This window comes from Salmo salar, chromosome 01 (genome assembly GCF_965601325.2).
Source record: "Salmo salar chromosome 01, fSalSal1, whole genome shotgun sequence".
NCBI classification, from domain to species: Eukaryota; Metazoa; Chordata; class Actinopteri; order Salmoniformes; family Salmonidae; genus Salmo; species Salmo salar.
This window is the reverse complement of record NC_138291.1, coordinates 11827490-11854883: the sequence shown is the minus strand read 5'-3', so window position 1 is coordinate 11854883 and position 27394 is coordinate 11827490. Positions and strand designations below refer to the sequence as shown.

The 27394-nt window shown below is 42.2% G+C and overlaps 1 protein-coding gene across 1 annotated transcript; it reads left to right on the top strand.

Annotated features, from left to right (window-relative positions):
* The first annotated feature begins 608 nt into the window (after positions 1-608).
* On the top strand, positions 609-27394 carry LOC106612499 (transcription factor E2F2). Its single transcript, XM_014213710.3, has 6 exons — positions 609-1406; positions 18918-19020; positions 22059-22278; positions 22618-22894; positions 23660-23879; positions 24703-27394. Exons 1-6 carry the CDS (start codon positions 1140-1142, stop codon positions 24978-24980), a joined length of 1365 nt encoding a protein of 454 aa, XP_014069185.1. The 5' UTR covers positions 609-1139; the 3' UTR covers positions 24981-27394.

Below are 27394 nucleotides of genomic sequence, written 5' to 3'. Positions count from 1 at the left end.
GGGAGCTTGTGTGGGTCAATGAGGGATGGGGGGGTTGGGTATGTTTTCTAGGAATGGTTCCGTCTCTTTGTGAACTAGTGAGCGGCATATGTCATTCGATTAAACTTATTTTGCACATCAGATTCGCATACAACTTCACTTTGTGATTGTTGGATTGAGGATTTGAAATACCCTGTTTAAAAAGCTGGTTTGATTCTAATTCGTTTTTGACAATGAGATATTATGAGAGTAGTGAGGTAATAAGCATGATGGTTAACTAAATTATTGTGCTCTACTCTATAGTGGAAATAAAATAATATATAGATGTGTTTTTGTGCTCATTATATTATGCTGCTTATCAGTAAGTGTTATAAAAACATGTTATTGTTCAAATTTAAGTTTCGAAATTGGTAACTTCAAAATGACCACAAAGGGACATGCTGTTCCTTTAAGGCTGGGCACGCCCCGCGCCAACTGTTTTATGCAAAATGTACATAATATATACGGAATGTAACAATCGCAATGTGCTCTGGACCAATCAAAGACGAGCTCTAACCGCGGGAGATCCAAATTTCGCGGGACGTAATTTGGCGCTAAAAAAGCAGTTCTTCCGAGCTCCAAGTCCCTTGTATATTAAAATTAAGCTTTTTAGCTGGACAGTGAACCCGATGGTAGCAATATCTCCTCTCCTGAAAATCTGAAGAATCCTTCTAAACTTTGTATTTTCTGGAGGAATCTGCATCTCAAGACGTAAACTTAAAAGTTTGCTCATACTATACTTGCAAATATCGGGACTACTTGTTGTTTATTTATTTACTATCAAAATAATTAGGCAAAGTTTACGTTTCCTCTACTGGACAAAGGATAATATCGGTTGCAAAGCTACAATATTCGTTTAATTGAAAATATTCAAGCGAAGGATACCTCTGGTGCATATTTTCACCTGTGAATTTTGCACATTATTAACTAAATATCCTTTTCATGAACTTATTTGGACTTTAGTCAAGTTAACTACACATTGAGAAATAACGTTTCCAGTTCGTATCGGAAAGACCGCGACTCCTCTCATTCACTGTCCTGAATACAGATTACTGGAAGCTTTGTGCTTTGCTCGCTAAAGATATTTATTTTAAACAGTTGTTATTTTTTTATTTACTAAAATGATGCGGATGCCCAAAGGCGTTTCTCCTGCGTCTGGTCGAGGTGCTGTAGGGGGACTGTCGTGTTCGCAGAATAAAGTTTTGTCCGGAGTGAAGACCGAGTTTTTCAGCACCGGGTTATCCAGTCCACCGATGAACTCGGTACCGGCTGGATACTTTACCCAAATATGCAACACGACAGCGGCCGAACAAAGGGCGAACTGCCTGTATGCAACCCCCCATGGACCCGAAGCTAAACCCATCAGATCATCTTCCGGTCGTCTCCCGGTAAGACTTCATAAACAAAGGATGATGCAACTACCACCAATCGATATAACAGTTAGCCATCCACTTGATAATTAACGTTACGAACAATGTGTCATATCATATGGGCAAAATATTTCCACGTTCCAATGGCATGCATATATTTATAGGACTTGTGCAGTGCTTGACATTTAAAAAGTGTTGGACGTTATCAGACAACGTCACCGAAGCAGTGTGCACTTTGTGTCAATGAACGGGGTTGTCATTTTATTTTGGCCTAGTTTGAGAAACGAGCTTGAGTCGGTGACATTTCTCACGCAGTCCAGCTGTATTAGACACAGAGGGTTGGGGGTGTTGAGAGTTTTTTTTTTGGGGGGGGGGGGGGGGGGGTCATCAGTGGGGGGTTAGCCAGGACTGAGGGTATCACTGAATTCAACAATGCCCGTTGCTAATTTCACCCCTATTTGGAGAGGGAGATGTCTCATTCTAAATGTCAATTTATTGTTAAATTAATTTAGAAAATGCTCCATCTGGACAGGGAACATATTTACTAATGCCCATCCAGGCAATACCAGTAATTTTCCCAAAATGCTATTTAGCTTAAGACCTTGTTTAGCCATAGCCCCCATTTGTCACTAACCAAACCATAATGTCACCTTGACTAACCAAACCATAACCTCACCTTGACTAACCAAACCATAATGTCACCTTGACTAACCAAACCATAATGTCACCTTGTCTGAATTGTTCCTGCCTATCTTACAGGTCACAGCTGGACAACCATGTACTTTTCTTGGGAGTTGACATAATTTTTTATGTTCAAGGGAGGAAGTCCTGAAGTCACACACACACACACACACACACACACACACACACACACACACACACACACACACACACACACACACACACACACACACACACACACCTCACTCACTCACAGTCTTGTAAAGCTAACCTTGCGGGGACACACAATTCAGTCCCATTCAAAATCCTATTTTCCCTAACCCCTAAACCAAACCCGTACTCTTACCCTAACCCTGACCTTAACCCAAAAACCTAACCCAAGCTCCTAACCTTAAAACTAATCCTAGCTCCTAACCCTAAACCTAGAAATAGCATTTGACCTTGTGGGGAACAACAAAATGTCCCCATTTGGTCAAATCTTTGTTTGTTTACTATTCTTGTGGGGACTTCTGGTCCCCACAAGAATAGTGAAACATATCCACATGCACACACACGTAGTAGTAGTAGTAGTAGTAGTAGTGATGGTGATAGTAATAGTAGTAGTGATGGTGATAATAGTAGTAGTGATGGTGATAATAGTAGTAGTGATGGTGATAATAGTAGTAGTGATGGTGATAGTAGTAGTAGTAGTAGTGATGTGATAGTAGTAGTAGTGATGGTGATAGTAGTAGTAGTAGTGATGGTGAAAGTAGTAGTAGTAGTAGTGATGGTGATAGTAGTAGTAGTAGTGATGGTGATAATAGTAGTAGTGATGGTGATAGTAGTAGTAGTAGTGATGGTGATAGTAGTAGTGATGGTGATAGTAGTAGTAGTAGTAGTAGTGATGGTGATAGTAGTAGTAGTAGTAGTAGTGATGGTGATAGTAGTAGTATTACATTTACATTTAAGTCATTTAGCAGACGCTCTTATCCAGAGCGACTTACAAAATGGTGCATTCACCTTATGATATCCAGTGGAACAACCACTTTACAATAGTGCATCTAAATCTTTTAAGGGGGGGGGGGGGGGGGGGGTTAGAAGGATTACTTTATCCTATCCTAGGTATTCCTTAAAGAGGTGGGGTTTCAGGTGTCTCCGGAAGGTGGTGATTTACTCCGCTGTCCTGGCGTCGTGAGGGAGCTTGTTCCACCATTGGGGTGCCAGAGCAGCGAACAGTTTTGACTGGGCTGAGCGGGAACTGTGCTTCCTCAGAGGTAGGGGGGCCAGCAGGCCAGTGGTGGATGAACGCAGTGCCCTTGTTTGGGTGTAGGGCCTGATCAGAGCCTGAAGGTATGGAGGTGCCGTTCCCTTCACAGCTCCGTAGGCAATCACCATGGTCTTGTAGCGGATGCGAGCTTCAACTGGAAGCCAGTGGAGAGAGCAGTAGTAGTAGTAGTGATGGTGATAGTAGTAGTAGTGATGGTGATAGTAGTAGTAGTAGTAGGGATGGTGATAGTAGTAGTAGTAGTAGGGATGGTGATGGTGATAGTAGTAGTAGTAGGGATGGTGATAGTAGGGATGGTGATAGTAGTAGTAGTAGTTGTGATGGTGATAGTAGTAGTAGTAGGGATGGTGATAGTAGTAGTAGTAGTGATGGTGATAGTAGTAGTAGTAGTAGTAGTGATGGTGATAGTAGTAGTAGTAGTAATGGTGATAGTAGTAGTAATGGTGATAGTAGTAGTAGTAGTAGTGATGGTGATATTAGTAGTAGTAGTAATGATGGTAGTAGTAGTAGTAGTAGTAGTAGTGATGGTGATATTAGTAGTAGTAGTAGTGATGGTGATATTAGTGGTAGTAGTAATGGTGGTAGTAGTAGTAGTGATGGTAGTAGTAGTGATGGTGATGGTTGTAGTAGTGATGGTGATAGTAGTAGTAGTAGTAGTAGTAGTAGTGACGGTGATAGTAGTAGTAATAGTGATGGTGGTAGTAGTAGTGATGGTGATAGTAGTAGTAGTAGTAGTAGTAGTAGTGATGGTGATATTAGTAGTAGTAGTGATGGTGATATTAGTAGTAGTAGTAATGGTGATAGTAGTAGTAATGGTAATAGTAGTAGTAGTAGTAGTAGTAGTAGTAGTGATGGTGATATTAGTAGTAGTAGTAATGGTGGTAGTAGTAGTAGTAGTAGTAGGGATGGTGATAGTAGTAGTAGTAGTAGTAGTGATGGTGATATTAGTGGTAGTAGTAATGGTGGTAGTAGTAGTAGTGATGGTAGTAGTAGTGATGGTTGTAGTAGTGATGGTGATAGTAGTAGTAGTAGTAGTCGTAGTAGTAGTAGTAGTCGTAGTAGTGACGGTGATAGTAGTAGTAATAGTGATGGTGGTAGTAGTAGTGATGGTGATAGTAGTAGTAGTAGTAGTAATGGTGGTAGTAGTAGTAGTAGTGATGGTGATGGTGATAGTAGTGATGGTGATAGTAGTGATGGTGATAGTAGTAGTAGTGATGGTGATAGTAGTAGTAGTAGTAGTAGTGATGGTGATAGTAGTAGTAGTAGTAGTAGTAGTAGTGATGGTGATAGTAGTAGTAGTAATAGTGATGGTGGTAGTAGTAGTAATGGTGATAGTAGGAGTAGTGATGGTGATAGTAGTAGTAATGGTAGTAGTAATAGTAGTAGTAATGGTGGTAGTAGTAGTAGTAGTAGTAGTAGTGATGGTGGTAGTAGTAGTAATGGTGATAGTAGTAGTAGTAGTAGTAGTAATGGTGGTAGTAGTAGTAGTGATGGTGATAATAGTAGTAGTGATGGTGATAGTAGTAGTAGTAGTAGTAGTAGTAGTGATGGTGATAGTAGTAGTAGTAGTAGTAGTAGTAGTAGTAGTGATGGTGGTAGTAGTAGTAATGGTGATAGTAGTAGTAGTAGTGGTAGTAGTAATAGTAATGGTGGTAGTAGTAGTAGTAGTAGTAATGGTGATAGTAGTAGTAGTAGTGATGGTGGTAGTAGTAGTAGTGATGGTGATAGTAGTAGTAGTAGTAGTAGTAGTAGTGATGGTGATAGTAGTAGTAATGGTGGTGGTAGTAGTAGTAGTCTTGAGGGAGATAATGACATGTTGCTGATTAACAGTCACAGCATTCAGGGTGTGTATGTGTCCAGGCTGATAATTTCCAGGCAAAATATTGACTAGAGTGGAGACTACTCCACTCTAGTAGTAGTTTCTACTCCAATGCTTTGCACCAATAAAATGTATAATGAAATAAAACCAATAAAATGACATTAACTAGGCGAGTCACGTGACTGGGCTAATTCAATTTCCATTGTGTACTAATCTCCATTGTCCTGATGTCAACTTCCTATTCTAGGTCAAGTCTGAACAAAGCACTGGGTCAGGTGGTCCGGGATTCATCGACCCTCTCTATCCTACTGTTAGGATTAGGGCCATGAGCTTTTTTCTGACCAGGGAAAAAAAAAAAAACGTTTTTATAAAACTAGTTACTACTAGTTTACAACTAGTTAAAAAAAGTTTACAACTATTGATCAAATCAAATGTTATTAGTCACATGCTTCGTAAAACAACAGGGATCACCTATAACTAGGCCCCAGAGTTTTTCCTTGTCGGGTCAAGTGGTCACTCCTGGCCCTAGTTATGATAAACAACAAAATGTCAGCTTCGGCAGGCAATAAGTTCCTTATATTGTCTAGAAAGCACAGTGTTCAGAGAGGTTATATTTGCCCTGGAAACTGCAGAGTGATAGGCCTATGAGCTAAAACCTTTGAAAATATATATTTTTGGTTGAAAATACGTATTTTCAATGTCTGGTGCTCACTGAGTGTCAGATGAAGTGTTGGAGCAGAACATCCTCCTGCCCTGCTACTCGTAAACACTTTGGGCTGCGTTGCTGTGAACGAGACATTTCCTTCTCCCTGTCCTCTCAACAACACGCCAAATATATTCTCCTTGGTTGGGAGTAGAATTAAACCTCAAATATGGGCCACTCACAGACACTTCACACATAGTCATGCAGCATACTTCAAACTTGGCAGAGGCAAGTGCAAATGGATTGTATCCCAAATGGCACCCTATACATGGCACACCCATACAAAATGGACTACTTTTGGGACGCAGGTGTGGTAACGTGTCGTACTACTATAGATAACCTGAGAGGATATATCCCCACTGTGTAATATTTATAGTGGTTGCTGTGATGTTTGAGTGATTTGCGAGGCGCGAGCTGTGACATTGTCACTGCGTTTCCTGGGAAGGAGATACTACTACTACTACTAACTTGTAAATGTTTGACAGAAGTTTTACTCCGCAGTTGAAAAAAACAGGACAGAAAGGTCAAGGGTTTCAGTTTGACACAGATTGAAGTTCACAATAGGTGGGGATGTAACACATCATGATGGAAGTTTGAGTAGACATATGCGTTTATACATGCACATTGAGTGACCGCGTGAGATGGATTGAGGTTTAGGCTAGTCATTGTAACCCCTTAAGGGGTTCTAGAAGATAATATTTTCACCCCTTATGTCTCTGAAATGTGTTATTATGATAATGAATAAAACTGTGTGTTATATGTAATGTGTAATGGTGTTCTCCACAATGCAGGCCTAGGTACGTAGGTTTCCGTGACATGCTAGCTACCCCCGGATCCCCCCCACACACACACACACACGTCACTACCTCATGTCGTCATTGCCTACGCCCTCACCATCTCTGGGACCCCCCCATGGTGAGCCCCTATTCCGACTAGGGCTCAGGGTGCCGGGGGTGTGAGATTGTGCACTTTGTACCTTGTTTACACTTCAGCCAAAGGCTCTCTCTTCCCCCTTTCTCTTTTCAGCCTGCCCTAGGCCCCACTCCGAATCCACGAGCTCGCATGCTCATCCTCAATAGGGTTTGTTTAGCATGTCAAAGTCCACCCCAACTGGACCCCCCTGTCCCTCCTCATCTCCCTTTTCCCATCGGCACCTTGACAATGTCATCAGCAATGCATTTCAACCCTTTCATTGTTGTTGTGCCTCCGACTCCCAGTCCAATGGGTGTAGTGTTGTGTAGATAGGAATATGGTAGGTTTTGAATGGATCTTTTGTCATGTTTTTTTGTCAGACATATTGAAACTTGTCCCTACCTGGGAAGACTGGTTCTACGTAATTGAACTGAGTCATATTCATTAGGGCAAAGCGTAGCAAAAATGTCACAATGGAAACCAAAAAACTGTTTTGCAGTATTGGTGATGTTGATAGTAGTAGTAGTAGTAGTAGTAGTAGTAGTAGTAGTAGTAGTAGTAGTAGTGATGGTGATAGTAGTAGTAGTAGTGATGGTGATAGTAGTAGTAGTAGTGATGGTGATATTAGTAGTAATAGTAGTAGTGATGGTGATAGTAGTAGTAGTGATGGTGATAGTAGTAGTAGTGATGATGGTGGTAGTAGTAGTAGTAGTGATGGTGATAGTAGTAGTAGTGATGGTGATGATAGTAGTAGTAGTGATGGTGATGGTGGTAGTAGTGATGGTGATGGTAGTAGTGATGGTAGTAGTAGTAGTAGTGATGGTGATGGTAGTAGTAGTTGTAGTGATGGTGATAGTAGTTGTAGTGATGGTGATGGTAGTAGTAGTGATGGTGATGGTAGTAGTAGTGATGGTGATGGTAGTAGTAGTGGTGGTGATGGTAGTAGTAGTGATGGTGATGGTAGTAGTAGTGGTGGTGATAGTAGTAGTAGTGATGGTGATGGTGGTAGTAGTGATGATGATGGTAGTAGTGATGGTAGTAGTAGTAGTAGTGATGGTGATGGTAGTAGTAGTTGTAGTGATGGTGATAGTAGTTGTAGTGATGGTGATGGTAGTAGTAGTGATGGTGATGGTAGTAGTAGTGGTGGTGATGGTAGTAGTAGTGATGGTAGTAGTAGTGGTGGTGATAGTAGTAGTAGTGGTGGTGATAGTAGTAGTAGTGGTGGTGATAATAGTAGTAGTAGTAGTAGTGGTGGTGATAGTAGTAGTAGTGGTGGTGATAGTTGTAGTAGTAGTGATGGTGATAGTAGTAGTAGTAGTAGTAATAGTGATGGTCATGGTGGTAGTAGTAGTAGTAGTGATGGTGATAGTAGTAGTGGTAGTGATGGTGATAGTAGTAGTAGTGGTGATGGTGATAGTAGTAGTGGTAGTGGTGATGGTCATGGTAGTAGTAGTAGTAGATGTAGTAGTAGTAGTGATGGCGATGGTGATAGTAGTAGTAGTAGTAGTAGTAATAGTGATAGTAGTAGTAGTGATAGTAGTAGTAGTGATGGTAATAGTAGTAGTAGTTGTAGTAGTAATGGTGGAATTAGTAGTAGTAATGGTGGAAGTAGTAGTAGTGATGGTGATAGTAGCAGTAGTAGTGATGGTGATAGTAGTAGTAGTGGTGATGGTAGTAGTAGTAGTGATGGTGATGGTAGTAGTAGTGATGGTGATAGTAGTAGTGATGGTGATAGTAGTAGTAGTAATGGTGGAAGTAGTAGTAGTGATGGTGATAGTAGCAGTAGTAGTGATGGTGATAGTAGTAGTAGTGATAGTAGTAGTAGTGGTGATGGTAGTAGTAGTAGTAGTAGTAGTAGTGATGGTAGTAGTAGTGATGGTGATAGTAGTAGTGATGGTGATGATAGTAGTAGTTGTGATGGTGATAGTAGTCAGTTTCCTTCTGTTTGTTGACGAATGAATAAAACCCTGGTGTTTGAAGAGAGCGACTGTAGCTAGTCTAGCTAGCAAGACTGTTGAAAGCCTTTGCTTCATGTGACCCATATTTTGTGAAATGTCTCTGAAAAAATTCCAGTCATATCTGGTGAAATGGCAGGAGTTGAAGGGGAGGGTTGGGTCATGGGTGGGTGGAAGGAGAGCTGAACTTGTGCATATTTAGGGTGTAGCCTAGTCGCTGTAGGGCAATAATGACTGTGGGCTGAAACACTATAACTTACTGTGTCATGTAGATAAAGAAGCGATTGTGAAGGAGGGACTCGGTGTATTTAAATGCCCGTCAATGGTTTACTAATGTGTTGACAATTGCTGTAGTTAGCTGTTAACTCACTGTGTTTGAGCTCAACATTCTTTTAGCTACTGTTAGTGTGTGTGTCTCACTCTGTTCTATAGCTCTCTGTACTTGACTGTGTGTTGTTAGTATTTGGTGGTTGAGTGATTTTTTTCTTCTTCTTCCCCCCGTGGTATGTTAGCTGACACATAGGCCTTGTATTTTCACTCGTCAAACTGTTTGCAAAGCACTGACTCTCCATCCAAAACCTCACTACAAACACAAACTCACAGGCCTCAGCTGAGACTTTGCAAAGTTGCTGGGCAAAACTGAGGTAAAATGTTAAAGGAGGAGGTCCACAGAGCTGTCAACAACACACGGCTGCCATTTTAACCACCACACGTCATGTAATCATGTCTGTAGTTTCTGTATTTGACAACTACATTTAGACTAGATGTGAAAGTGTCACATTTTAATCCGTGAGGTCCAATGCAGACATTTTTATATTAATATCAAATTATTTCTGTGTAACAATTAAGTACCTTATTGTGATTATTTTCAATAAAAAAATTGTCAAAAATAAACAAAAATAGCTTCTTAGCAAAGAGCCATTTCTCAAACAAGAATTTTGATAGGACTGTCTGGGAGTCGTCTGAGTGGAGAGGGGAAAACTGAAAACTAGCTGTTATTGGCAGAGAGGTTTGGAACTCTCTTTCTTATTGGTCTATTAACTAATTTACCAAAAAGCAGGTTTTACATTTACATTTACATTTAAGTCATTTAGCAGACGCTCTTAACCAGAGCGACTTACAAATTGGTGCATTCACCTTATGATATCCAGTGGAACAACCACTTTACAATTTCAAATAGCTCTTACACTAAAAGGGTATTATCATTTTCACAATTTGACAGTATTATTCCAACCTCATAGTGTGGTAATATATATACACTGCGTGCACAATTATTAGGCAAATTGTATTCCTCTGGATTCATTTTATTGTTGAACAACCACAATGCTCTCAGTCAATCCAAAATGTTATTGAACCTCAAACTGAATGTTTAACAAAGGAAAAGTGAGTTTTGTCTTTCTCAGGGAAATATATGTTTGCACAATTATTAGGCAACTATTAGTGTGCAGAATTATTAGGCAACTAAATTACAAAAATAATTTCTCTCAACTCACTTGTTTATTCTAAATTTTTAGAGTAAGTGTAACAGATACGTAACACAAAATGACAAAAAAGAATCTTCCAGAAACTGGCAGTAGGTTTGGGAGTTGAGTTTCAGTCCATCTTCAACCCGAAAAGGTCCAACTACCTCATCCTCAATGATAGCAGCCCATACCAGTACCCCTCCTTCACCTTGCTGGCACCTGACTCAAAGTGGTGCCCTGTGTCCATTACTGATCCAGCCACGGGCCCATCCATTTGGTCCATCAAGAGTCACTTTCATTTCATCTGTCCATAAAACCTTTGAAAAATCTGTCTTCAGGTATTTCTTTGCCCAATCTTGACGCTTCAACTTGTGAATCTTATTCAGTGGTGGTCTTGTTTGTCTTCTTGACCTTGGCCATGTCTCTGAGCACTTGACACCTTGTACTTCTGAACACTCCAGGTATGTTGCAGTTCTGGAATACGGTGGCACTGGAGGATAATGGGTTCCTGGTAGTTTGACGTTTAATTCTTCTCAAGTATTTTGCAGTTAATTTGCGCCTTTTCTTCCCCATGCGTTTTTTGCGCCCCAGTTGACTATTCGCAACAAAACGTTTGAATGTCCGGTGGTCAGACCTCAATAGTTTAGCTATTTAAAGAGTGTCGCATCCGTCTGAAAGGCATTTTACATTTTTGGTTTTTCAGTGTCAGTTAAATTTCTTTTTTGGCCCATTTTACCTGAGGTAATGAGGCTGCCTAATAATTATGCACACCTTGATATAAGGTGTTATTCACTTTCGCCACACCCTCCCTCATTACACAAAGACGTATCACCTGAAAATGATTAAATCCAATAAGCATTCAAGTTTGTATGGTTTGGAGTTGGAAAATATGAACAGAAACAATGATAAGATCAGAATACTCACTTGCCTAATAATTGTGCACGCAGTGTATATATATATATATATATATATATATATATATATATATATATATATATATATATATATATATATATATATATATATATATATATATATATATATATATATATATATATATATATATAAAACACATCTAGTTTTTGACTGCACTGGGCCTTTAACAGTGTGGTAGTTGCCATCTTTCCTCAATTCCCCCTCTGGGCAGTGCCTCTTTATCCATTTCCTTCCTCTAGATCGGTCAAAAGGAGAAGTCATATGTTAATGCAGGTTGAACAATTTGGAAGGGAACAAACCAGTCCACAAAACAGACATTAGCCTATATAATTACTAATGTATTGTTACCATAAGTAGCACTGGTAGACTACAAATGTTTGCTTCACTACCAAGTTGCTCTAACTAAAACACAGTGATTGGTTGTCATGGTGAAGGTGACAGTAAATAGACTATGTAGTAGGTGGAGTTAGTGCTCCAAAAGTGAACTTGTGTGTGTGTGTGTGTGTGTGTGTGTGTGTGTGTGTGTGTGTGTGTGTGTGTGTGTGTGTGTGTGTGTGTGTGCGCGCTATAAGGATTAGGCAGGTTCTCTTGTGGTCTCCCTGCTGTGTGCGGCTGCCACAGATGTCACTAACAGACGGATGGGACATGTGGTAGAGGACAGAGCGACAATGACACCTTTCTTCCCCGCGCCATGTTTCAGTCCATATCCACAAGCTGCTCACATTCTCCAGTCTCCTCTCAGGGCCCAAATTTATCTAAGCATCTCGGAGTAGGAGTGCTGATCTAGGATCAGTACAGTATGGTTTACTTAGGGCCAGGAGTTTTTCCTGACCCTGTGTAATGACAGGAAACCTCTGGACCTACAGCCTCCTATGTATCGTCTGCAGTATGGGAACACCGTAGCTGCTTTTCCAGAATCTCCCTTGTCAGTTTGTAGCATATCCATGTTTACAACATGGTGAGAAAAGAGAACCAGTGCAACAAAGACCATAGTTGAAAGTTAAAACTACAAATGAGTACTTAAGAAAACTACAAATGAGTACTTAAGAAAACTACAAATGAGTACTTAAGAAAACTACAAATGAGTAGCTACACCTCTGTGTATCTAGTTGTACTGTAATGACGAAACTGGGTAGTCGTACATAGGGTTTATTGCAGTGTGTGTGTGAGACAGAGAACACAGCTGGGGGGGGGGGGGGGGGGGGGGGGTAAAACCCCTACCCTTTCTCCCTCCCTCCAGCAGTACCTGCGGTGCCCCCAGGGCAGGCGTCCCCCACTGCCACTGAACTCATTTTAGTGTGTGTTGGGGACGATGGAGCAAACCATTGCTGCAATATGGGGCTGTTGTGTGTTGGGGGTGATGGAGCACATCATTAATGCAATATGGGGGTGTTTTGTGTGTGTGTGTGGGAGGGGGGGGGGGTCCTATGTTCTGAAGTCCCATTAACAGCGTCACTGGGCCCTCTAACATGGTAGGGTCCTATCTGTGAGAGGGGTATAAGACGAAGTGGGGAGAGATTGAGGAAATGGGAGAGGGATGAAGAGGGGTTGGGGGAAGGTGTGTATGTGCCTCCAAGCAGCAGTTAATAATTACATACAGCATGACCATCTGGATGAAATCCTATGCCTCGTTGGCTAGTTCAGTCAGGGGTGTGTAGAGGTTTTTTGAGGTGGTGTGTGTTGGTGAGAGGCGTCATGCAGTTTGGAGACAATGGTGCACTTTACAGGTCTGGTTGTGATGAATAAATGTGTTGTCAAATTGGACATGTGTGTGTGTGTCCATAACCGAGTGTGTGTCCATAACCAAGTGTGTGTTTTTCCATAACAGTGTGTGTGTGTCCATAACCAAGTGTGTGTTTTTCCATAACAGTGTGTGTGTGTCCATAACCAAGTGTGTGTTTGTCCATAACAGTGTGTGTCCATAACCGTGTGTGTGTTTGTGTCCATAACCAAGTGTGCGTGTCCATAACCTGTGTGTGTGTGTGTGTGTGTGTGTGTGTGTGTGTGTGTGTGTGTGTGTGTGTGTGTGTGTGTGTGTGTGTGTGTGTGTGTGTGTGTGTGTGTGTGTGTGTGTGTGTGTGTGTGTGTGTGTGTGTGTGCCATAACCGAGTGTGTCACGACTTCTCCCGAAGTCGATGCCTCTCCTTGTTCGGGCGGTGTTCGGCGGTCGACGTCGCCAGTCTTCTAGCCATCGCTGATCCATTTTCCATTTGTTTTGTCTTGTTTTCCCACACACCTGGTTCTCATTTCCCTCATTATGTGTTGTGTATTTAACCCTCTGTTCCCCCCATGTCTTTGTGTGGTATTGTTTATTGTAAGTGAACATATGTTTGACTGGTGCGCGTCGGGTTATTGAACCCATATTTCGTATTTTCTTATGCCGTTGGTTTTTACTATTAAACTGCTCCGGCTATCTACCAAGTTCTGCTCTCCTGCGTCTGACTTCCCTGCCACCAGTTACGCACCCCTTACAGAGTGTGTGTGTGTGTGTGTGTGTGTCCATAACCGTGTGTGTTTCCATAACCGAGTGTGTGTTTCCATAACCGTGTGTGTGTGTGTGTGTGTGTGTGTGTCCATACCCGAGTGTGTGTCCATAACCATGACTGGAACAAATTGCAAAAATCGCTGAAGCTGGAGACTTATATTTCCCTCACTAACTTTAAACATCAGCTATCTGAGCAGCTAACCGATCGCTGCAGATGTACATAGCCCATCTGTAAATAGCCCATCCAATCTACCTACCTCATCCCCATATTGTTTTTGTTTACTTTTCTGCTTTTTTGCACACCAGTATTTCTACTGGCACATCATCTTCTCATCTATCACTACAGTGTTAATTTGCTAAATTGTAATTACTTCGCTACTATGGCCTATTTATTGCCTACCTCCTCACGCCATTTGCACACACTGTGTATACTTTCATTTTTTTTCTCAAATGTGTTATTGACTGTACGCTTGTTTATTCCATGTGTAACTCTGTGTTGTTTTTTGTGTCGCACTGCCTTGCTTTATCTTGGCCAGGTCGCAGTTGTAAATGAATGATGAATCGCAGTGAGAACTAAATGAGAACTTGTTCTCAACTAGCCTACCTGGTTAAATAAAGGTGAAATAAAAAATTTACAAATAACCGAAAGTGTGTGGTAGCAGTGGACCTCCTAGTAGGTGTGTGTGTGTGTGTGTGTGTGTGTGTGTGTGTGTGTGTGTGTGTGTGTGTGTGTGTGTGTGTGTGTGTGTGTGTGTGTGTGTGTGTGTGTGTGTGTGTGTGTGTGTGTGTGTGTGTGTGTGTGTGTGTGTGTGTGTGTGTGTGTGTTGGTCAGGCTGCCTGTGTGTTTACTGGAAAAAGAAGAGGGCTACAGAAGGAGTGAGGAGGAAGTGGGGGGATGGGGTTGGTGAGTTGAGTGAGTCTAGGGATTTCCTGGCGTTTGGCGGGCAGTGCTCCCCACACACACACACACACTCCCCCCCTTAAGGCGTCAGCATGCATCAGTTCCGCTGGCGCCTAGAACAAGTGTGCTACATACAGTGAGGGAATAAAGTATTTGATCCCCTGCTGATTTTGTACGTTTGCCCACTGACAAAGAAATGATCAGTCTATAATGTTAATGGTAGGTGTATTTGAACAGTGAGAGACAGAATAACAACAACAAAATCCAGAAAAACGCATGTCAAAAATGTTATAAAATGATTTGCATTTTAATGAGGGAAATAAGTATTTGACCCTTCTGCAAAACGTGACTTAGTACTTGGTGGCAAAACCCTTGTTGGCAATCACAGAGGTCAGACGTTTCTTGTAGTTGACCACCAGGTTTGCACACATCTCAGGAGGGATTTTGTCCCACTCCTCTTTGCAGATCTTCTCCAAGTCATTAAAGTTTCGAGGCTGACGTTTGGCAACTCGAACCTTCAGCTCCCTCCACAGATTTTCTATGGGATTAAGGTCTGGAGACTGGCTAGGCCACTCCAGGACCTTAATGTGCTTCTTCTTGAGCCACTTCTTTGTTGCCTTGGCTGTGTGTTTTGGGTCATTGTCATGCTGGAATACCCATCCACGACCCATTTTCAATGCCCTGGCTGAGGGAAGGATGTTCTCACCCAAGATTTGACGGTACATGGCCCCGTCCATCGTCCCTTTGATGCGGTGAAGTTGTCCTGTCCCCTTAGCAGAAAAACACCCCCAAAGCATAATGTTTCCACCTCCATGTTTGACGGTGGGGATGGTGTTACTGGGGTCATAGGCAGCATTCCTCCTCCTCCAAACACGGCGAGTTGAGTTGATGCCAAAGAGCTCCATTTTGGTCTCATCTGACCACAACACTTTCACCCAGTTGTCCTCTGAATCATTCATATGTTCATTGGCAAACTTCAGACGGGCATGTATATGTGCTTTCTTGAGCAGGGGGACCTTGCGGGCGCTGCAGGATTTCAGTCTTTCACGGCGTAGTGTGTTTTCTTGGTGACTATGGTCCCAGCTGCCTTGAGATCATTTACAAGATCCGTCCGTGTAGTTCTGGGCTGATTCCTCACCGTTCTCATGATCATTGCAACTCCACGAGGTGAGATCTTCCATGGAGCCCCAGGCCGAGGGAGATTGACAGTTCTTTTGTGTTTCTTCCATTTGCGAATAATCACACCAACTGTTGTCACCTTCTCACCAAGCTGCTTGGCGATGGTCCTGTAGCCCATTCCAGCCTTGTGTAGGTCTACAATCTTGTCCCTGACATCCTTGGAGAGCTCTTTGGTCTTGGCCATGGTGGAGAGTTTGGAATCTGATTTATTGATTGCTTCTGTGGACAGGTGTCTTTTATACAGGTAACAAGCTGAGATTAGGAGCACTCCCTTTAAGAGTGTGCTCCTAATTTCAGTTCGTTATCTGTATAAAAGACACCTGTGAACCAGAAATCTTCTGATTGAGAGGGGGTCAAGTACTTATTTCCCTCATTAAAATGCAAATCAATTTATAACATTTTTGACATGCGTTTTTCTGGATTTTTTTGTTGTTATTTTGTCTCTCACTGTTCAAGTAAACCTACCATTACAATTATACACTGATCATTTCTTTGTCAGTGGGCAAACGTACAAAATCAGCAGGGGATCAAATACTTTTTCCCCTCACTGTACTGTCTTAAAAGAACTTCGCTTGAGAAATGAGGGGGGAAAAAAGCAGCAATAGTACTTTTTGTACATTTTGAGACGCCGTAGCCAGTATACACTTCCTTAAAAAAGCTACTTCAAGAAATCTGTCATTAACTTTGACATTTTTGCAGAGGACATCTTAGTCAGGTAATTTTGCGTCTGACTAGGATGTTTGGTGCAGTATTTCTCAAGTGACAAAATGTGCATGAGGACGAGTCGTCTGTTGTTGAATGACAACAGGCATTTACATAATTGAAAAATCCCTACTGTTGACCAATCCCAGACGAGGGGGCGTAGACCTCGGCTGCCGACTTGTCATAATATATGCACAAACTGTTCCGAATTGTTTTGGATGAGAAGCATGTGGACGCATTTAGAAGTCTGATAATGTGGACGCATTTAGAAGTCTGATAATGTGGACGCATTTAGAAGTCTGATAATGTGAGGGCATTTAGAAGTCTGATAATGTGGACGCATTTAGAAGTCTGATAATGTGAGGGCATTTAGAAGTCTGATAATGTGGACGCATTTAGAAGTCTGATAATGTGAGGGCATTTAGAAGTCTGATAATGTGAGGGCATTTAGAAGTCTGATAATGTGGACGCATTTAGAAGTCTGATAATGTGGACGCATTTAGAAGTCTGATAATGTGAGGGCATTTAGAAGTCTGATAATGTGGACGCATTTAGAAGTCTGATAATGTGAGGGCATTTAGAAGTCTGATAATGTGGACGCATTTAGAAGTCCGATAATGTGGACACATTTAGAAGTCTGATAATGTGGACGCATTTAGAAGTCTGATAATGTGGACGCATTTAGAAGTCTGATAATGTGGATGCATTTAGAAGTCTGATAATGTGGATGCATTTAGAAGTCTGATAATGTGGACGCATTTAGAAGTCTGACAATGTGGACGCATTTAGAAGTCTGATAATGTGAGGGCATTTAGAAGTCTGATAATGTGGACGCATTTAGAAGTCTGATAATGTGGACGCATTTAGAAGTCTGACAATGTGGACGCATTTAGAAGTCTGATAATGTGGACGCATTTAGAAGTCTGATAATGTGGACGCATTTAGAAGTCTGATAATGTGGACGCATTTAGAAGTCTGATAATGTGGACGCATTTAGAAGTCTGACAATGTGGACGCATTTAGAAGTCTGATAATGTGAGGGCATTTAGAAGTCTAATGTGAGGGCATTTAGAAGTCTGATAATGTGGACGCATTTAGAAGTCTGACAATGTGGACGCATTTAGAAGTCTGATAATGTGGGGGCATTTAGAAGTCTGATAATGTGGACGCATTTAGAAGTCTGATAATGTGGACGCATTTAGAAGTCTGACAATGTGGACGCATTTAGAAGTCTGATAATGTGGACGCATTTAGAAGTCTGACAATGTGGACGCATTTAGAAGTCTGATAATGTGGGGGCATTTAGAAGTCTGATAATGTGGACGCATTTAGAAGTCTGATAATGTGGACGCATTTAGAAGTCTGATAATGTGAGGGCATTTAGAAGTCTGATAATGTGAGGGCATTTAGAAGTCTGATAATGTGGACGCATTTAGAAGTCTGATAATGTGGACGCATTTAGAAGTCTGATAATGTGGACGCATTTAGAAGTCTGATAATGTGGACGCATTTAGAAGTCTGATAATGTGGACGCATTTAGAAGTCTGATAATGTGGACGCATTTAGAAGTCTGACAATGTGGACGCATTTAGAAGTCTGATAATGTGAGGGCATTTAGAAGTCTGATAATGTGGACGCATTTAGAAGTCTGATAATGTGGACGCATTTAGAAGTCTGACAATGTGGACGCATTTAGAAGTCTGATAATGTGGGGGCATTTAGAAGTCTGACAATGTGGACGCATTTAGAAGTCTGATAATGTGGACGCATTTAGAAGTCTGATAATGTGGACGCATTTAGAAGTCTGATAATGTGGATGCATTTAGAAGTCTGATAATGTGGACGCATTTAGAAGTCTGATAATGTGGACGCATTTAGAAGTCTGACAATGTGGACGCATTTAGAAGTCTGACAATGTGGACGCATTTAGAAGTCTGACAATGTGAGGGCATTTAGAAGTCTGATAATGTGAGGGCATTTAGAAGTCTGATAATGTGAGGGCATTTAGAAGTCTGATAATGTGGACGCATTTAGAAGTCTGATAATGTGGACGCATTTAGAAGTCTGATAATGTGGACGCATTTAGAAGTCTGATAATGTGAGGGCATTTAGAAGTCTGATAATGTGGACGCATTTAGAAGTCTGACAATGTGAGGGCATTTAGAAGTCTGATAATGTGAGGGAATTTAGAAGTCTGACAATGTGAGGGCATTTAGAAGTCTGACAATGTGAGGGCATTTAGAAGTCTGACAATGTGAGGGCATTTAAAAGTATTTGACAATGTGAGGGTCTTTAAAAGTCTTTGACGATGTGAGGGTCTTTGTCCCTGCTCTTGTTCACTTTTCTTTGAAAGGAAATGATTGCTTTAAGAAAACTCTCTAGCCTATGCCTGCGTCATCCAAGGATTTGAAATGTGTGGGAAGTAGTGAACGAGTGTACACTGCAGGAGAAAGGAGATATTATTGGGACACATACTCTGTCTCAAGCTGTCTTTAACCCCTTTGTCCCTCTTCTTTATCCCCCCCATAGGCCAAGAGAAAGCTGGACCTGGAGGACCCCCTCTATCTCCCTGACTTCAGGACCCCTAAAGGAAAGGGGAGCACGGCCACAGCCAGTCATCCAAGTCCCAAAAGTGAGTATCTGCATCAATGAGAAAAAGCACTGCCCCCTTCTTTAACATTTCTTCATAAGCACTGGCCCCTTCTTTAACATTTCTTCATAAGCACTGGCCCCTTCTTTAACGTTTCTTCATAAGCACTGGCCCCTTCTTTAACATTTCTTCATAAGCACTGGCCCCTTCTTTAACATTTCTTCATAAGCACTGGCCCCTTCTTTAACATTTCTTCATAAGCACTGGCCCCTTCTTTAACATTTCTTCATAAGCACTGGCCCCTTCTTTAACGTTTCTTCATAAGCACTGGCCCCTTCTTTAACATTTCTTCATAAGCACTGGCCCCTTCTTTAACATTTCTTCATAAGCACTGGCCCCTTCTTTAACATTTCTTCATAAGCACTGGCCCCTTCTTTAACATTTCTTCATAAGCACTGGCCCCTTCTTTAACGTTTCTTCATAAGCACTGGCCCCTTCTTTAACATTTCTTCATAAGCACTGGCCCCTTCTTTAACATTTCTTCATAAGCACTGGCCCCTTCTTTAACATTTCTTCATAAGCACTGGCCCCTTCTTTAACATTTCTTCATAAGCACTGGCCCCTACGTAACAGCCACTGGCAGCCTGTGGCGCGATTTTCAAAACCTTAAAAATCCTATTACTTCAATTTCTCAAACATATGACTATTTTACAGCTATTTAAAGACAAGACTCTCGTTAATCTAACCACACTGTCCGATTTCAAAAAGGCTTTACAACGAAAGCAAAACATTAGATTATGTCAGCAGAGTACCAAGCCAGAAATAATCAGACACCCATTTTTCAAGCCAGCATATAATGTCACCAAAACCCAGAAGACAGCTAAATGCAGCACTCACCTTTGATGATCTTCATCAGATGACACACCTAGGACATTATGTTATACAATACATGCATGTTTTGTTCAATCAAGTTCATATTTATATCAAAAACCAGCTTTTTACATTAGCATGTGACGTTCAGAACTAGCATACCCCCCGCAAACTTCCGGGGAATTCGCTAACATTTTACTAAATTACTCACGATAAACGTTCACAAAAAGCATAACAATTATTTTAAGAATTATAGATACAGACCTCCTCTATGCACTCGATATGTCCGATTTTAAAATAGCTTTTTGGTGAAAGCACATTTTGCAATATTCTAAGTACATAGCCCAGGCATCACGGGCTCGCTATTTAGACACCCGGCAAGTTTAGCACTCACCATAATCATATTTACTATTATAAAAGTTTGATTACCTTTTGTTGTCTTCGTCAGAATGCACACCCAGGACTGCTACTTCAATAACAAATGTTGGTTTGGTCCAAAATAATCCATCGTTATATCCGAATAGCGGTGTTTTGTTCGTGCGTTCCAGACACTATCCGAAATAGTAAAGAAGTGTCGCGCGCATGGCGCAATTCGTGACAATAAAATTCTAAATATTCCATTACCGTACTTCGAAGCATGTCAACCGCTGTTTAAAATCAATTTTTACGCCATTTTTCTCGTAGAAAAGCGATAATATTCCGACAGGGAATCTCCTTTTCGGCAAACAGAGGAAAAAATCCCAAAGGCGGGGGCGGTCGGGTCACGCGCATAAGCCCAGTGTCCCTTGATCGGCCACTTGAGAAAGGCGATAATGTGTTTCAGCCTGGGGCTGGAATGACGACATTCTGTTTTTTCCCGGGCTCTGAGCGCCTATGGACGACGTGGGAAGTGTCACGTTAGAGCAGAGATCCTTAGTAAATGATAGAGATGGAAAAGAAGTTCAAGAAATGGTCAGACAGGCCACTTCCTGTAAAGGAATCTCTCAGGTTTTGACCTGCCATTTCAGTTCTGTTATACTCACAGACACCATTCAAACAGTTTTAGAAAATTTAGGGTGTTTTCTATCCATATGTAATAAGTATATGCATATTCTAGTTACTGGGTAGGAGTGGTAACCAGATTAAATCGGGTATGTTTTTTATCCAGCCGTGTCAATACTGCCCCCTAGCCCTAACAGGTTAACGTTTCTTCATAAGCACTGCCCCCTACTTTAACGTTTCTTCATAAGCACTGCCCCCTTCTTTAACATTTCTTCATAAGCACTGGCCCCTACTTTAACGTTTCTTCATAAGCACTGGCCCCTACTTTAATGTTTCTTCATAAGCACTGGCCCCTTCTTTAACGTTTCTTCATAAGCACTGCCCCCTTCTTTAACATTTCTTCATAAGCACTGGCCCCTACTTTAACGTTTCTTCATAAGCACTGCCCCCTAACTTAAGGTTTCTTCATTCTCAAATAAGGGATGGTTTGCATAAAGCAACACAACATCAATTCATCCATCTATCCATCCATCCGCCCATCCATCCATCCGCCCATCCATCCATCCGCCCATCAATCCATCCGCCCATCAATCCGGCCATCAATCCATCCATCCACCCATCAATCAATCCATTCATCTACCCATCAATCCATCCATCCACCCATCAATCAATCCATCCATCCGCCCATCAATCCATCCGCCCATCAATCCATCCGCCCATCAATCCATCCATCCATCAATCTTTCTCAGTCAACATTCCCATATACAGATATGATCGTACATGTATATATTACAGTACCAGTCAAAAGTTTGGACACATCTACTCATTCCAGGGTTTTTCTTTATTTGTACTATTTTCTATATTGTAGAATAATAGTAAAGACATCAAAACTATGAAATAACACATATGGAATCATGTAGTAACCAAAAAAGTTACCGTCAAGGCAAAGGGTGGCTACTTTGAAGAATCTCAAATATAAAAGATATTTTGATTTGTTTAAAACATTTTTGGTTACTACATGATTCCATTTGTGTTATTTCATAGTTTTGATGTCTTCACTATTATTCTACAATGTGGAAAATAGTAAAACTAAAAAACAATATTTGAATGAGTAGGTGTGTCCAAACTTTTGACTGATACTGTATCTAGATTAAAAATATAGGCATATCATAATTGCCCTGCTCCTGCATTCTCCAACACGTCTCACTTGTATGACCTATGATCCTCAGCGCCCAAGTCTCCTGGTGAGCGGACGCGCTACGACACCTCGCTTGGTTTGCTGACCAAGAAGTTTGTTGGCCTGCTGAGCGAGTCACCTGACGGCGTGCTGGACCTCAACTGGGCCACCGAGGTCCTCGAGGTGCAGAAGAGACGCATCTATGACATCACCAACGTGCTGGAGGGCGTGCAGCTGATCCGCAAGAAGTCCAAGAACAACATACAGTGGTTGTGAGTAGCACACTAAGGAGAAGTGGACAAGTACACTTAGGAAAGTATCCCTAGACAAGTAGCTTCTCATCGCTGGGTCCAATTCCAAAATCACGCCCTACTCCTAGGCGTTTTTTGGGGTTATCAATATGGTAATAGGTTCAAACCATACCTGACCATAACCTGTATCATGACGTACAGGTCCTATTCAGCGTGTATTAAAGTCCATCAGTAGTTTTAGCAAAGCATGGCACAGAATCAATAATATAGCTGACTGCAATGTAGGCCATCTCAAACACGTACATTGTCTAGCAACTCCAGGTGGCTGATAATGTAAAATATGTGTCCGTTGCCTCCCAGGGTGGGTGGTGTGTTCGAGGGCTCGGCCAGCAGCGGGGAGAAGTCACGTGCCCTGCGGCGGGAGCTGGGTGAGCTGGAGAGGGCTGAGAAGGCCTTGGATGACCTGATCACGTCCAGTAGTGCCCAGATCAAGGAGCTGACCGAACACAGAGACAACCAGCGGCTAGGCTACGTTACCTACCAGGACATCAGGTCGATAGCCCGTCTGCAGGACCAGACGGTCATCGCCGTCAAGGCCCCATCAGAAACCAAGCTGGAGGTCCCAGAGTCCTCAGGGGTGAGTGGTCAACGGTCAAAGATACACGGAGCTTGCTGTTAGCGTGTCGTTAACACCAGAGCGAATCGGCTAGCCTTTTTCTGCTTTCGTTTAACAAATAAAAAAAGACGAGTAAAGTATTACAAATCAGACTGATGTAGTTCCTGATACAGTATACTGGATTGATATATAGTTCCAGGTCGTTATTGTAAGAAGATCATTTGTTCTCAGTGATTTCCTGGGTTAAATAAAGGCAGTATGGTTTAGGTCAGCGTTTCCCAGACTTGGTCCTCGGGACCCCAAGGGGTACATGTTTTGGTTTTTGCCCTGACAGTACACAGCTGATTCAAATCATCAAAGCTTGATGATGTGTTGGATATTTGAATCAGCTGTGTCATCCTGGGGGGGGGGGGGGGGGGGAACCCCTGGTGTAGGAGGACGTGTCTAACATTCTTACCAAACCGTTTCATGTGGTTTCCTCTCGTACAACTACTTACATTACGGCCCACGTCTTGAGGAAGGACCCATTTTTGCAATTACTGCATTACTAAACTATTTATTGCACGTCTACAGCTGCATTTGTGAATTCAATCTGTGAATGTACTAGCCTGTGTGTAATGATGTTTTTATGATAACTTTAACATAATGTATTTTCACACGTTGCATTGGCCTCACTGTATATAATGCAGTTGCAGGCAACACTTTACATTACGTTGCTTTTCTACTGTGATTAAATGAGTAACAACATTGTATTAACATGAGCTTCCTGTTGTCCCGTACCCTCAGGGTTCTCAACAGATCTACCTGAAGAGTAAGAACGGCCCCATCGAGGTGTACCTCTGTCCCGAGGAGGGCCTGGAGGATGCCAGCCCCGTCAAGAGCACCACCACCCCCAGGAAAGAGTACTCTCATCACCCCCTGGGTCACACTGCCGCTATCTCCCCGGCCATGGCACCACCTCAGTACACCACCATCAAACAGGAGTTCAAGCAGGAGCCCATGGAGGGTAAGCTGAACTGGGGGGCTTGTGATTGATACAGCTGAGGTCCACATTATGTGGTTTACTGACCTAATCTCTCTCTCTGTCTCTTTCTCTCTCTCTCTCTCTCTCTGTTCCTCTCTCTCTCTCTCTGTTCCTCTCTCTCTCTCTGTTCCTCTCTCTCTCTCTGTTCCTCTCTCTCTCTGTCTCTTTCTCTCTCTCTCTCTCTCTGTTCCTCCCTCTCTCTCTCTCTCTGTTCCTCTCTCTGTTCCTCTCTCTCTCTCTCTTTTCCTCTCTCTGTTCCTCCCTCTCTCTCTTTTCCTCTCTCTGTTCCTCCCTCTCTCTCTATCTCTCTCTCTCTCTGTTCCTCCCTCTCTATCTCTCTCTCTCTCTCTCTCTGTTCCTCTCTCTGTTCCTCCCTCTCTATCTCTCTCTGTTCCTCTCTCTGTTCCTCTCTCTCTCTCTCTCTCTCTCTCTCTCTGTTCCTCTCTCTGTTCCTCCCTCTCTCTCTCTCTCTCTCTCTCTATCTCTCTCTCTGTTTCTCTCTCTCACTCTCTCTGTTCCTCTCTCTCTCTCTGTTCCTCTCTCTGTTCCTCCCTCTCTATCTCTCTCTCTCTGTTCCTCCCTCTCTCTCTCTCTCTGTTCCTCTCTCTGTTCCTCCCTCTCTATCTCTCTCTCTCTCTGTTCCTCTCTCTCTCTCTCTCTCTCTCTCTCTCTCTGTTCCTCCCTCTCTCTCTCTCTCTCTCTCTGTTCCGCTCTCTGTTCCTCCTTCTCTCTCTCTCTCTCTCTCTCTCTCTCTCTCTCTCTCTCTGTTCCTCTCTCTCTCTCTCTCTCTCTCTCCCTCTCCTAGCTGAACTCTCCAGACCAACACCGATGGTCCCCAACTCCTCCACCAGCAGCAGCACTACCCTCCTGGACGTAGAAGGTCTCCTGGGCCTTCCCCCCAGCATGCTCCAGATGACAGAGGACCAGCTCCCGGGACCCGGGTTCACCCCTGACCCCAACGCCCCCTTCGTCAGCTTCTCACCGCCCCTCGACCACGACGACTACCTCTGGGGGCTGGAGGACAGCGAGGGCGTGTCCGACTTCTTCGCCACCTACGACCTGGGAGACCTGCTGCGAAGCTGAGAGACGTACATAGACTTTGAATCCTAAATCAAAATCACTTGAGTAGATCTGAGAGGGTTGGATAGGTGTAAAGTGGCACTGGCAACCCTGTCAGAGTGCTTATCGTTCAGGGTCTAGCAGTTGATTTGGGATTCAGGAAGAGAGGAGGGGGTAGACTATCTGCACGAATAGGGCCAGGAGTTCTTCCCACATCGCGTGACCTGGAGAAACTTGTACATCTAGTTATAGCTTAGTTGTGACCATACAAACAGAATCGCTAAATAGAATGAATACAAATAGTAATTGACCTGACCAGGAAAACCTCCAGGCCCCAGTTGTAATAGGATATAAGTGGTCAGGGAAAACTCCAGGCCCTATTCATGAAGGAGTAGTGTCCTCTAGGGGTATGGGGTCGGGAGGAAATGTTACACTATGATACCATCAACTCTTTGCTTTAGCCATGTCTATTCCACGTTAATGATTTATCAGAAAAAATGGGTCCTTTTGTGTCATTTGTACATATATTTTTATACCTTTGTGGTTTGGAATTCAGAGTAGGGCCTGACACTGGTGTTTGTGTGTGTCCAGCTTATAAAGCTCTCAACCTTTTTGTTTTGTGTATTTGTATAGCGGATAGTTCGTATCCGTCACATTTCAATTGTAATGTGTGCTGTGTAAAAATATAGACACAGCACATTTTGTATGCATATCTGATGAGAAAAACCCTCCGCAAAAAAACAACTTGGGCATTTTGGGTAGGGGGTGTTATATTGACTCTCAGGAATGTTGTCTTTTCCAGTCAAAATGTTTATAGTACCGCTCTTTGGCCATTAGGGGGCAACATTGTATTATGTCAGCTTAAACTCGCCAGCTTTACAGGGTTGAATCATTGTATGTGAAGCTAAACCAGGGTCATGTTCATAAGGAAGAAAATGTATAGAACTCGGAGTAAAACAGGGAGGCACTACCTGAATGTGTCCAATAAGAACATAGATTTTCTTTGTCCATTGTAAAACGTTTCAAAACATTGTGCCCTGTTGAACACGACCCAGGTACCAAACATGGAGTCTCTGGTGCTAACATAATATGATGTTTCATCAAGGTGTAGGAGTATGGGTAATGTAGTTGTTGGGTATACCCAAGACATCTGTTTATATTGGGGACCTGGTCACTGCCTCCAGCCTCAAGCTTTATGGACGGTCAGGTAGTGTAATCTTCTCTGTCCCGTGACAGGATGTGTCCACATCACATCGTAGAGGTTAGTTAGAAGCTGTTCTGGACCCGTAGCCAAACACACAGGGGTCGCGTCCCAAATGGTTTTGACCAGAGGCCATAGGGAATAAGATGCTATTTGGGATGCTTTCTGGGTCTTTTTAGTGACAGATATTATCTACCCTATTCTATATGTCCCTATTCTATTCTATATGTGACCGACTACAGTATCGTGCTTTGCTTGCGAATCGGCAGCTAGGTTTCACATCCTGAAGCTTCTCTATCAAGATGCATTTGATAGTGTTTTAAAAAAATTAAAATAAATGTTAAGAGACTTTGTAGTATTGAATGACTATATATTTCAAAGGAAATTATCCAGTAAGGGTAATAATATATGACAACATCTGGCTTTTAATGTGTGTTTTGATTTAGTCAGTCATTAAGATTAAATAGAGGGCAATCGTCATATCCCCCCTTCTTCTGAAACTAGATGAAGTCTTTGATTCAATGGTGGTTTGTGTGTTGTCAAACCCACTCTAGGGAACAAAGAGGACATTATATCTTTTCTCTGTTTTCTTTAGTTAATGAAGGCTTAGCCCCACGTGTGTGGTAGTTTAAACCTCGGAGAATAGAGACAGAATGGTACCCCAAGGTCAAAGTTGGGTCTCTTTAGACTGAGTTATGTTCATTAGGCACCAAACGGAACAAAACGTTCTGAAACGCGGAGGAACTATCACTGATTGTTGTTTCCCATTGCAAAGTGTTTTAAAACGTTTTCCATTGTGTGCTCTAATGAAGAACTAATCTAGGAGCTTAAAGGATTTGGACACATCTGAGGACTCTTTTTTTAGTGAATTTTATTTTGGTGCATTTTCTGCCTCTTCCCACAATGTGGGTTTAAGTCAATTGTCCTGTCCTAACAAACTTGAAAATTGTGTGTGTGTGTGTGTGTTTTCTGTGTGTTTGTGTGTGTGAAAGGGTGGGAAAGGTGTAGATTTTTAGACAATTTGAATACAACAATCTAGTTTTTTTAAAATTGAGTATTATTTTTTGTAACTGTACAGAATTGATTTTGTATTTATAATCTTTTTCCTGAAGTCATTTGGAAAGTTTAATACTGACCATTGTTAAAGAGCAACTGTCTCTGAATGACATGCGGCACTTAATATTTTGTAATATTGGGGTCTGTTTGAATAAATAAAGTATTGAAGCCATGGTGTAAA